Here is a 13,297-nt window from a genome sequence, read left to right on the forward strand (position 1 = left end):
CATCACTGCAGAACACGAAATCCAGCAATAGAGTCTGACTGTCCGCAGACAGACCCATCTCAAATCCAGGGGGAGGAAACGTGCGCACAGCATCCTACTTCTAATCAAACATTTTATATTCATACTTCAAAACATCATTTTACTAAAACTGGTTAAAACGTTTTGACACTTCCTGACTATATACTGTAAAAAATATTGTTGGTTTAACTTAAAAAAAAAAAAGTTACCTTGCTGCCTTAAAAATGTAAATTCATTGAAATGAAAAAATTGAGTTAATATGAAGGTGATTGATTTAATCATCAGAAACTTAAAATATTATGTTATCTGAACTACATAAATTGATTTGAAAGTTGATTTGACAAAAGAAATAATGTTGTGATTACAAATCATAAAAATATTTTTTACAGTGTAGTTGTGAATAAAGCCAAGAACTGGAGACACCAGGACGCTGGAAGCCACGCTGCTCTTTCATTTCCTGCTGAGGGTGTTGAGAAATGAGAATGACCCGTTTAAACCAGTTTCGGGTGGGTTTTTTTTTTATTTTTCTGATGCTGACTAACGTTAGACCCTCTGTAAAAAAATATTTTCAAGATTTGTTTTCGAAACATTTTCTTTTGTCAAATCAACTTTATAATAATTTATTTAGTTGAGATAACTTATTATTTTGAGTTTCTGATGAGTAAATTAATCTCCTCCATTGTATTAACTCACTTATTCCAGTTCAATCAACTGAAAATTTTAAGGCAACCCAGGTTACTTACTTTATGTTAAACCAACAATATTTTTTACAGTGGAGTAATCACAACATTTTTTCTTTTGTCAAATCAACTTAAATAATTTATTTAGTTCAGATAACATATAATTTTGAGTTTCTGATGATTAAATCATTCTCCTTCATTGTATTAACTCACTTTTTCCAGTTCAATGAACTTAAAATTTTAAGGCAACCAGGTTACTTACTTTTTTAAGTTAAACTAGGGATGCACCGAATATTCGGCCGCCGAAAATTTTCGGCCGAAAATGGCCCAAAAGTGCATTTTCGGTTTTCGGCCGAAAGACTTTTATCACCGAAACAATACGGCCGAAATGTTGTGATGACGCAAACAGAAACCGCGACCTGCACGTGCTTGTCTGAAGCAACATGTCTGCGGTGTGGACGTATTTCAGTGTATCTGAACCCGCAATGAGACGGAAACCTTGTTTATCCACCTATAAACAATGCGTGCCGCCATGACGACCACTCCGGTTGCGAGCGGGTCAAGAGCGGTGTGCGCGCTGTCTGTGGAGACACGCGCTGCGGAGGCAGGCGAAAGTATAAACAAGGCAGCGCGAGTCTCCACAGACAGCGCGCACACCGCTCTTGACCCGCTCGGAACCGGAGTCGTCGTCATGGCGGCACGCATGGTTTAGAGCAGGAAACAATTAAAAATTATAAATTAGACTCGCGCTGCGGAGGCAGGCGAAAGTAAACAAGGCAGCGCGAGTCTCCACAAACAGCGCGTGCACCGCTCCAAACGGTCGAGGCGTTTATAGACGAATCCGGCGAAACTACCGGAAGTAAGCGGGCGCCATTACTGAGCTGTTGCTGGGTAGCGTTGCGCCATTGCCTTCTATTGTTTTAGTTGCAACTTGCGTCCACTGGAATAAACAGCTCGCGATTTACGACTGTCACTAACGTTACAACGTTAGCCCTTGTATAATGTCGAATGGGTAAACAGTTTCCGTTATAAATTGTTTCAATGGTGGCAGTAAAATTTCAATTTTGAAGAGAAAACATTGTGAATACCCCGGGTCGACTGCCCCTGTCTGGAGCCGTACGGTTTACAGATTTCCTGGGCGAGTACAAGACGCGGACATTCGCGTATAATAACAATTATTTAATGACATAAGTAAAAAAATATAATAAATGTGTGATATTGTGAGCAAAATCTCCTCTCTTGTTATTTTTTCTATTCAATTTACATGCTATGGTCATTAAATGGCTTTCCTGAGCTGAACGTTATGTGACATATAATTGTTCTCCTGCTGTTATATTGACCTCTTTCCATGGTTTAAAAACAGTAGTTGGTCGATATTATGTATACTTTCTAGCTGTAACGTTACCTTACCCATGCCCGTTGCAATGTAAAAATGAGATAAATAATGGACACAAATGAAAAACATGAAATTGTTTATTTGATTTCATTTATTTATTTATTGTTGCCAAATGGACAGATCTTTTTTTAGTTTCCTCGGTAGCAAACGTTAGCCTAGCTTGCTTGCCAAGCTATTTTCATAAATAATCTGTAAGATCGTTTGTACCTTCATCTGTGACTGGAGGCCAATGTCTAACATCATCAACCCAACAAGTCTGCCTGGCTGTAGCTGTCATCAAGGGTGCGTTATCACCTTATCTCCGAGGTTTGTTTACATACCGGTGCATATGTCTATGCCGGTGTAACAGCTCAGTAATGGCGTCGCCACAAGATGGCAGCCTACACAAGAACGCTCGTCGGATTCGTCTATACTTGACGCGCGCTCCGTTGTAACTGTTCCTTGAAACGACAGGGGACGACTCAAGTAACTGTCCTCTAACCATCAGGAATCGGTGAGAAGAAGACAGATAAACACATGACAATGTTTATTTTTTTTTTGTATTTCACCACCAATACAAAAATAATTATGTAAAACCCAGTAAACCCTGAGATTATTACTTGTGACATTACAAAAAAATATGTATATGGGAACATGTAGAACTAAATTAATGCTCTCTTAAATATTTTCTACATTCACTAAAAATGTTTCATTAAGTTTCATGTACATTTGTATTAAACATGGACCATTGTTCATTTAAAAAGGCTTTTTATGCTATTGTATGCTACATTTTTTTAAATGTAACTAATTTAGACATGCAAACTGGGTGCTGGTGTGATGAGAAGTTTGCGGTTGGCTTTGTTTTTGAGAGAACATTTCATTTTAAAATCTTTCTGCAGGCCAGTAGATTATTATTTAGTGTACACATAAGTGGGGTCAAGTTAAACATTTTAGTTTGAATTTTATTTTATACTGTGCATTGTGCTAAATATATATTTGCATAATTTGTAATTGATTTATTCTTTGAAAATGTTATATTAATTTATGCAATTGCAATGCCTTGATTTTAGTAAAGTTTGTACACAGTCATAGCCATAAATGCAATGATACTAATAATTGGCATAATTTCTTTCGGTGTTTCGGTTTTCGGCCTTGGTTTCCTCTTTTTCGGTTTTCGGTTCGGCCAAGAATTTTCATTTCGGTGCATCCCTAAGTTAAACCAACAATATTTTTTTTACAGTGTAGTTACTCCCATGCAAGAGCCTTCTTAAACTAAAACCAAGACCACCAGTGTAATTCAAAACATTTATTTTAATATCTAGATAGATAACACAAATACATATGTACAAACAAACATATGAGACAAAACCCACTGGTCTATTGCCAACAAAAACAATCTTCAAGAAAATTTTTAAGGACAATTATATATAACCAAAACCATATCTTCTTTGACTCTTACAGTGATGGTTTCTATTAAATGAAATAAAATACAATTCACAAACCAACTCAAGTTTACAATCTTAAAATATCCCAAACGTGACAGTGCCAATCTTGGATCCTTTTAAGTCTAGTATAAACAAAATGACTGAACACTGAATATTTGATCCCAGAAAGGCTGTGAACGTATCTCAGATTGACGATTGGTCCATTTGGTCACAATAGACATTCTCCGATAGACTCAAACAAGCACTGGTGCGTTGTTATCTTTGGTAGCACTTTAATTGGATATTTGGGATGTCTGGAGATTAAGATTCCTTGAAATCTTTGGATTTTAAAGCCTGAATTACTCCAGCCCTGATCCTCAATCTCAAACATTACCCTAATAATGGCACTAACAGTTGTTTTCTCAATATGGTGCTACAATGATTGTTGGTTTTATGATTATAGCTTGATACAGTACAAAGTAAGGATTTCATATGGCAGCATGACAAATGATTCAGTATCTCTAAATATCTTTTGAACATCACCAATTTGCATTGGAAGTGGTGTACTATGAATGTGGCCAGTTTACAATGTGAAGGTTAAAAAACAATATTTAAATCAACATCACCACCAACACTGTGTTTGTTTTTGTTGCTTGTCTTCAGAAATGTGTCAGGACAATGTCTCAGAAAGATTGAGTCATGAAGTTGCCGCCATTCGCTTCTTTTTAGCGTTTATTGGCGCTTGGCTTTGTACGGCCGTGAGCGTTTCCGCCGGTCGGGTTTGCGTTGTTTGTGGAGCCGGCCGATGCTTACGCCCTGTCGGCGACGCACTGAGATGTTCTGCTCCACCAGACTCGCCAACATACCTACAAACCACCAAAGGGACATTTGATTAAAAGGCAATTTACTTTCAAGTTGTTACAACCCATATAACTTTCGTTCTATCATGGAATCCAAAAGACGACGATTAGCAGAACATTCACGCTGCTATTTCGTTGAACATATAACATATGAAGATTCTCAACCAAAAATGTTTGGTTGTTTTTTACCTTCTTGTGCCAGCATTGATATGAAGGTGCAGATGAACTCGTCGTAGTTGTGAGTCCTCCTCTGGTCATCGATCTGAGAAAGGACAAAAAGCTCACGGTTCACTGAAATTCTGAGTTTTCATAATGTTACAGCAATGCATTTGTTATGTATAGCATTTTACATCACAAAACTGTATTGAAGTCAATGGGAATTACACGTTTTTTTTTCTATTATAGCGCCACCAAGAGGCTCAGTCCCACCATTTTTTCCATGTGGCCTCGGAGTGAGCTCATACATGTGTGTGCCAAATTTGGTGAAAATATCTCAATTCGCTTCAGAGTTATAGACATTTATAAAAAGAAAAACACGTATAAAATGACTGACACGTGACTTTGATTGAGTTTTACTACCCCCTTACTATTAATATTTTGCATTTGGGCATTAGCGTGTAGCCAGCGACCTATGTTTCCAAACTTCTGACGGTGGTTTCGTCTTGATCGGACTAGCGGTTTCGAAGGTATCGGCAAATGTTTTTTAAGCGCTAAATCGCAACGCTACACAAAACGTAAGTTCACTGTTCACGCTGATCACCGGAACGTCGAAGATGAAGTCAAACACTTGCCTTATACTTTTTCCTTTTCTCCACTTCTTCTTTCAGACACACTTCGTAGTTTGTGATGTCTGCTTCCACGTACTTCAACAAGGCTAGCAACTCCTGTTAGACAGAAACCCTCAAGTTCATGTAACTTAGCATAACAAACCTGTACCAATTAACTAATGAGAAACAAAATGGTTGCCGTCTCACTTTAGGAGTGTATTTTTCTCCAGAAGGTTTGCTGCTGGTCTCAGCGGTGGCGTCGGCGGACGACAGGTTCTCCTGGTCTGATTTGACGTCCACTGACTCTTTGACGTCCTCCTGTTTCATCTCGACCGAAGGTCCCTCCTTAGCTTCCTCCTCTCCTCCCGGACAGGTCGCCTCTTCTTTCTCTTTCTTCTCCACACTACCTGATTTCTTCAACCCCTCCAACGTTTCTGTCATACGAGATCAAAGTTATCCAAACCAATACGGGAACAATTGATGAATCCTTCGCAATAGGATCGAAAAAATCTTTTACGAATAAAAATAGGATCCAATTGGATTTCAAAATCTCATTGTTACCTGTAGGTGGCAGGGCAAACATGATGCCATCCTCTTGCAGTCGCAGCAGCGTGGAGCTCACTAGCGCCCCCAAGTCTCGGACGGCTCGATTGTGTCGGGCATCTAACCGGAGCAGCCCCTCCTCTTCTCCGAACAGCACGCGACTCAAGTGGGCCGCCACGGGGCTGGAGGGACGCGTTGCCGCTTGCGATCGCGCGGGTGAGCGCAGCGGTGAGTTGAACGCACTGCCGATCTCAGAGGCCGTGTCCGTGCTTTCGTTACTGGGTGTGGGTGAAGGCTGGCAGGCCGAAGTGATGCTGATCCCACCCGTGCGACCCTCGGTACGAACGTTCAAAGGTGTGGATCCGGTTGCGTCCTTCCTCTGGACCTCCTTCTTGAGTTTCTCAGCTAAAACGCTAAGTGCTATCTGACCCTCCATTGCCGCAACCCCGCTCACTCCAGTGCGGCTCATGGTACGTGTGCGTAGACCCACCTTTCTTCGGACCCTGCCAATCAAACACACAAACAATAGAGGTCATAGTGGTGTAACTACACAAAAATGGTGGTTTGGTATGTACTTTTGATTTTAAAGTAAGGGTTTGGTATGTTTTTGGTACAGCAGGTGGAGAAACGAAACATAAAATTGCGTTTGTTCGCCCAAAAATTGAAATTCTGTCATTAACTCCTCACCCTCATGTCGTTCCAAACCCGTTCCAAGACATTCGTTCATCTTCCGAACACAAATTAAGATATTTTTGATTAAATCCAAAGGCCTGTTCACACTGGGACGAATTTCGCTCACGATATTCGCAAACGTTTAACGCCTCGTGACTAAACAAAGGGCGGCTATGTGAGTGTGCACACCGACGCGTAAAAGCGTTTTCATGAGAGGAGATTGCTGAATAAAGTAGTTATTTGGGGGGTGTTTGCGCACAAAAAGTATTCTCGTCTTCAAAAGTATTCAAATACGCCACAGCGTTGCCGCAAAATGTTTGCATAATTGTTTTTCTCTGGTAAGTTTTCAACTACTTACTAATATCAATGTTGCTAAGCATGTTAGCTAGCGGTTTTTAAGCATGTCGCTATGTTTAGAGTTAGCTAAATAATAACACCTGCAGTTTAATGGTACAGACATTTGAAGGGACTATCGCCCTCTTGAGTTCTGGAGGTTTGTTACCGCTACAATAACATATTTGAAATGAAGTTTAGAAATGTAACACTTTCTCAAACATCTTATACCTGCTTGTGGCACCTGTAGTGCTGCACTCCTCTTCTTCATCATCATAGTCTTCCTCGTCGTCAGAATAAGGGGGTTGAGGGGGGCCAGGTAATTGAGAGCGTCCCACACCCGCAGCGAGATCCTCCTCTTCCTGTCAATCAATCAAAACACCGAGTGAAAACACATATGTTAACGAGTCCAGATATCCTGAAACTTAACCTGATCTTACCTGCATGGGGGACTTGGCATAGTTGTGGTTATCCAGGAAGGCCGGCAGACGCTGGACGATGGGGTTGGGACTGGGAACAGGTAGAGGGCCTGGTGGCGGAGCGCCCACTGTTGGTAAAGAGGCGGGTTTAGCCATGGGTCTGACTTTTCCAGTGGGACTTGGTAGAGCCGCAGCACCTTCTAGAGTTTCTGAAATATCATGGGACATGTTTTAGGTTCTTAGTCACATAGTTTTTTGAGGCAAAAATTGTGTGTGGTACCTGTGGGTGTGGTCTTCTCTGGTGTGTCTTGCCCTTCCTCCTTTTTAACAGCTGAATTGTCTTCTGAAGAGGAGGAGTCTTGTTGCTTACGATCTTGGCCTGAATCTTGTGGGGTCACCCGAATGACCTGTAGCACGTACAGTGGTGCACATAGGCATTTACAAATGAGACCGACTGTACCGTACACAGAGAAATCATTCACAGAAAGCTTGATTATCAGGATTTTATTCAAACAAAGAATTTATACTCACTTTTTTCTCCCTAACCTGCTGGAGCCCTTCTAGAATAATCTGCCTGTTCCGTTTCAGGATGTCCAGCCTGGACTCGTATTTTATTCTGCGATCTGTAACCACCGCCATGAGATTGAAGCGGATGTCATGGTAGGGCTCTCTGAGGGGAGAGAAGACAAATCAGATGCTAGAAAGAAAATAATAAATTTAATAATAATAATAAAGCTTAAATAAGCTAAACTTAAATAATAATAATAAAAATGATACATTTATTTTTATATATTTTAATATAATGAATATGTGAATATTTTTAAAAATAGCTTTTTTTATAATATATTAATATTTTTCACCTTTAAAATTTATATATATATATATATATAAAATGAATATGTGAATATATTTAAAAAATAGCTTTTTTATAATATATTAATATTTTTTCACCTTTAAAATTTATATATATATATATATATATATATATATAATGAATATGTGAATATATTTAAAAAATAGCTTTTTTATAATATATTAATATTTTTTCACCTTTAAAATTTATATATATATATATATATATATATATATACAGTATATATATAGTGACTTAAAGGGTATTACTTTTTTATCAGAGAAACCAATTGTTGTACAGTAATGTAGATTCAAAATGTTGAATTTAGCTACTCCTAGTTAAGGCTTATTAATAGTTAGTAAGGTAGTTGTTAAATTTAGGTATTGGGTAGAATCAAGGGATTTAGAATATGATTATGCAGAATAAGACATTAATATGTTATTCGTAAGTACTATCAATCGGCCAATGCTGATAAGCAACAAGTTAATAGTGAGAATTGGACCCTAAACTAAAGTGTAAAAATGACATGCTTAAAAAAGAAAAAAACCCTGTACAGAAGATCTGATGTATTGCAATATTCTTGATGTTCTATATATAATTTCCTCATCCCGTTGGCTAGAGATGTGAATATTGACCAGTCTGGCTTTTTACCCTGCAGTGGCCAGTCCTATTCGCTCCATTATGACCCGTCTGGCTTTATCAGTCCACTCTTCCTCTTCACCCCATGGCCCTGAGAGAGACAGACAGATTTTTATAACCTTGTCCTTCATCGGACTGTCAGTACAATTATCTTTAGTGAGTTAAGTTCTCACCGTGGTCGATGGGATACGCCTTTAGCCCGTCCAGTTCAAACAGCCGGTCTTTGATAGGCACATAACTGACGAAGTGAAACGCTTCCATCGTCCGCACCGCACTGATGCCGTTCTGCTTCTCCGGCAGGTGCCGCGGCTCCGGTCTCCATGGAAACAAGACAAAAACAATAACTACAAAACAACAGATCGCGACAACAACTAAGATTGATTGCGTAAAATCTACTTATTCGATGTTAGCGGGAAAGAGTTTCTAGAGTAATATTAAAGCTAACCCTACCTGGCATGGCTGTTGTGGGCTTTCGCCAGCTCAGGGGCGTTTCCAATGGCGTAACCTTTACTCTAAGACGTCAAAAAATGCAGATGGCTTTAAAACACAGGTCTTGAGAAGATCCAAAAGTGTGCTTATTCTGTTTTCTTATAGTGCAATGACTTGAAGGGATCGTTCAACCAAAAATGAAAATTGTGTCATGTCGTTCCAAATCCGAAAGACTTTTGTTAATCTTCAGGAAAAACAAATCTAAGATCTTTTTGATGAAATCTGAGAGCTTTCTGCACTCTCTATTGACAGTTCACAACTGACACTTTGATGCTACAAAAAGTTCGCAAAACTAATCCACATGAATTGAGTGGTTTAGGCAAAGTTTTCTGAGAGACTCGATCGGTTTACATGATGAAAATTGAATTTTGGCTTTTATTCACATTTAAACATTGATCAGCAAACAAACAGAAGCTCAACCGAACAACCTTGACATGCCAGAACAAATCTCATTGGTTCTTGTAAAAAGCTCAAACACGAAAATGAACCTCATGTGTTGATGGATGTTTATTTGTGAATGAAAGCCTAAGTTCAATCGGTTCATAATATAAAGTGAACGAGTCTAATCAGAAAATTTGGTCTAAACCGAATCGGCTCGATTCATATGGATCTGTTTTATGAATGTTTATGAACGTTTTGAACCAAAGTGGTAGTTGTGTAGCTGTCAATGGAGGGACAAAAAGCTCGAAAAGATCTTTATTTGTGTCCTGAAGATGAACAAAGGTCTTGAGGGTGAGGAATTTTGTGTGAACTATCCCTTTAAGTCATGCTTAAAAATGGTGTTCATCCTGACCTCAGGACTGAAGCCCTTGGTGAAAGCTTTCATGCGGCTCAGAGTGTTTCCCAGCTCCACGCCGCTGCAGTTCAGTAGCACACTCAGAAGAGCGTGAGTAGCACAGGAGTTTGGTATCAACTGCACACAACAATCCACAAACAGACGATAGAAAACGGGCATAATAACGGCGGATTTATGTTGCAAGGCTACCTTTATCAGCAAATAAATAAACTAAACCAATACAGACTCACTTGATGAGCAAAAAACATGTCGTTAACAATATCGTCATCGATAACGGAGGTCTCGTCCACCAGCGTGGAGACTTTACGCCGAGATCTTCGCTCTTCGATCCACTTAAAGAGGAAGATGAAGCCATACACTGGACTGAGAAGAAGAAAAAAGACAGAAGAGCTATATATATGTAGAAAACACATGTCATCTGAGAACAGAAACTGAGACTACAATTCACACACTCCCCAAAACTGGACAATAGAAGATTGGAAAAACGACGCCTGGTCTGATGAGTCTCGATTTCCGCTGCAACATTCAGATGGTCGGGTCAGGATTTGGCGTAAACATATAAATATAAAAGCATGAATCCATCCTACCTTGTATCAACGGTTCAGACTGTTTGTGTAATGGTGTGGGGAATATTTTCTCGGCACACTTTGAGCTCTTTCGTATCAATTGACAATCGTTTAAACGCCACAGTCTACCCGAGTATTGTTGCTGACCGTGTCCAACCCTTTATGACCACAGTGTATCATCGTCTGATGGATACTTCCAGCAGGATAACACACCATGTCACAAAGCTCAAATCATGTCAAACTGGTTTCTTGAACATGAGTTCAATGAGTTCACTAAACTCAAATGGCCTTACAGCTACCAGATCTCAATCCGATAGAGCAGCTTTGGGATGTGCTGGAAACTGCATGATGCTCTTATGTATACGTATATGGACCAAGATCTCTGAGGAATGTTTCCAGCACCTTGTTGAATTTATGCCATAAAGTTCTGAAGGTAAAAGTGGGTCAAACCCAGCTGTAGCAAGGTGTAACCAAGTGCCTGGTGAGTGTATGTATTAAAATCATAAATATACAGGCTTAAAAAGTAAAAATGTTTGATAAATGCACCTTTGACATTTGCTCTGAAGATCATAGATCTCCTCCACCTGAACGCCCTTCACACCTGTGTCCAAACATAAGCCATTTACATTAATCTTCACATATTAATTCATTACACCAAGCGTATAATCTTATTTAATATTCATAACACTCAATGTTTTATCAATAATTGTTTATCACATTAAAACACCATCACTCATATGTAGACTGTAATTGACCCCATAAATGGCATACATCGTTTTTGCATATGTGTGTGTGTCATACAGATCAACTCACCAAAGTCCTCCACCAAGAGTGTGAACAACCCTGAAAGTCGAAACAGCCAATTTAATGACGTTAATATGATCATGTGAGTGTGTTGAATTGAATTTCATATTGAATTCACGTCTGTTCTACTGTATAGCGAGATGACATGTTAACTTACTGCATATTTGATAGATAATAAAATAATGATTGATAAATAATGAATAACCAAACTCCAATATAAGATACATAAATGTTGATTTGGAGACTCACCCGGGTCACTTTCCAACTCCAGCCAACCTTTGTTCATTTTTGCAGAAATTAGAGTCACCAAAACTCCACTAAATCATCGACCAGTCCATAATATTAGAAAGAACCACATCAATCATTTTCTAGTACATATTTAATCCATCTTTAGACGATCTGGACGGCTAGTAAACACAATGAAGAGTAGCACCGTCGATTGTAGTTGACGTCATCCGGCTGCGCCGTGAGTCGGTAGTGTAATGCAGTGAAGAAGCGCTGGATGGCGCTGCGCTGTGAAGCTCAATTACATCAATTACATAAAAATGGTTCTAGTTTCGTAACAGTTTATTTGTTCGTTTTTTACGGTGAACTTGAATGTGATTTTGCTATATCTCATAAGCAATCAATATGTCACATATTCCTTAATCATTACATATGTTTTGTTTACATTTTAGCAAAACTATTTCAACAAGCGATTTGTAGTAGTAGGCCATTGTTTACTTTATTTTTTATTTTTTATGATAGTTTATCATCAAAGCCAAGAAAAAAACTATTTGGGGCATTTAGAATCAGTAGTAATAATATGCAACAAATGTATTATAATATTTACAAACAATGTTTAATTATTATAAGGGTTTAAAACTGCACAGTCGTTTTTGTCTTAAACTACATTTTAAAGACATATTCTTGAGATTTACACAATAAGAAACCTTTTTGAGAGCATTGCTGTTTCATAACATGCCATAAATGCTTCCTAATTACATAATAAGTTACACAACATAAATAGCATGCACTTTAAACTTTTTTTAACACAACAAAATATTATAGATTTACCATATATCAAACAATACTATTTTAGATTATATAAGAATATTTTAAGATAATATTTAAAATATAAATTATTATAAATATATGTGCTAAAATGTGCTAAAAAAAGTAAAAAGTATCACATTGTAATATGATTGTAATATGATTCATTATAAATTACATTATAAGGCACAAAATAATATAGTATTTATAATGATGCCGGATAAAATGCAAAAAAAAAAAAAAAGCTGAGTAAAAAAAGAGTACAGGTTTTGTATACAAAAATATTATACTTTTAATGAATGTATTTTGTTACATTATAAATTACAAAATAATGTGATATTTATAATAATATATATATATATTATTATATATGATAATAAAAAAGTAAGAAGAAAGAGTACATGATTTATATCCATAAATGATGAATAAATATTATATTATAAATATTTATAATAAAACAGGCTTAAGTAAAAAGCCTTCAATATAGATTATTTTAAGTATTTACACAACATTTTCTTAAACATTGCTGTTTTATAATATATGCTTATATAATATAATTGATATATAATAAATTATATAACATCCACAAAACAATTTTATATCTTATTTTACTTATATGTAACTTATTGCAATAAAATATTTTACTTGTGTAACAATGTTTTAAGTTATATAAGAAAATTTGAATACAATATAACATATTTAATACAAAAATATGTTGTTTTACAAAATAAAATCATATTATTTGTAAAGACACAGGTGTAAGTATTGAAAGTCATCTAGCTTGGATATGTTCGGCATCCACACAACCTATCCACGAACATTGCTGTTTTATAACATATTTGCATTATATAATAAGTTATATAAAATATCACCTATTAACTATATACAATATGTTAAGATGTATACTATTTTATATGTATGCACTCGTTTTATATAATATTTAAAACATCAAAACGTACTGTATGTATGTACTATATATTACAAAGATATGCCAAAATGACAAATAAATTAAAGTAAAAGAATGTAA

General features: G+C 37.2%; 1 protein-coding gene across 2 annotated transcripts; it reads right to left on the minus strand.

Moving 5' to 3' along the window:
• Positions 1 to 3,775: 3,775 nt before the first annotated feature.
• bap1 (BRCA1 associated deubiquitinase 1) lies at positions 3,776 to 11,695 on the minus strand. 2 transcript variants are annotated; one of them, XM_039691101.2, is made up of 17 exons: positions 11,488 to 11,695; positions 11,248 to 11,277; positions 10,981 to 11,035; positions 10,099 to 10,231; positions 9,866 to 9,985; positions 9,034 to 9,095; positions 8,757 to 8,899; positions 8,596 to 8,674; positions 7,623 to 7,761; positions 7,372 to 7,498; positions 7,113 to 7,300; positions 6,904 to 7,034; positions 5,686 to 6,170; positions 5,332 to 5,558; positions 5,149 to 5,241; positions 4,547 to 4,619; positions 3,776 to 4,363 (listed from the first exon to the last, which is right to left on the minus strand). In XM_039691101.2, the coding sequence occupies exons 1-17, from the start codon at positions 11,522 to 11,524 to the stop codon at positions 4,230 to 4,232; spliced, it is 2,256 nt and encodes a 751-aa protein (XP_039547035.2). In that variant the 5' UTR covers positions 11,525 to 11,695; the 3' UTR covers positions 3,776 to 4,229. The 2 variants fall into 2 exon arrangements, with proteins under 2 accessions (XP_039547035.2, XP_039547037.2); XM_039691103.2 differs by having other exon boundaries at positions 7,113 to 7,219; positions 11,488 to 11,678.
• Positions 11,696 to 13,297: the final 1,602 nt, after the last annotated feature.

This window comes from Pimephales promelas, chromosome 2 (genome assembly GCF_988280905.1).
Source record: "Pimephales promelas chromosome 2, fPimPro1.hap1.1, whole genome shotgun sequence".
Taxonomy (NCBI): Eukaryota; Metazoa; Chordata; class Actinopteri; order Cypriniformes; family Leuciscidae; genus Pimephales; species Pimephales promelas.

Bases quoted from the DNA above. Each gene is read 5' to 3' on its own strand.
- bap1 (XM_039691101.2), bottom strand. From the start codon at position 11,524: ATGAACAAAGGTTGGCTGGAGTTGGAAAGTGACCCGG. The intron at 9,986-10,098 runs GTGAGTCTGTAT...TGTTGTGTGCAG, and splicing joins ACATGTTTTTTGCTCATCAA to TTGATACCAAACTCCTGTGC. The intron at 7,035-7,112 runs GTAAGATCAGGT...ATTGATTGACAG, and splicing joins ATGCCAAGTCCCCCATGCAG to GAAGAGGAGGATCTCGCTGC.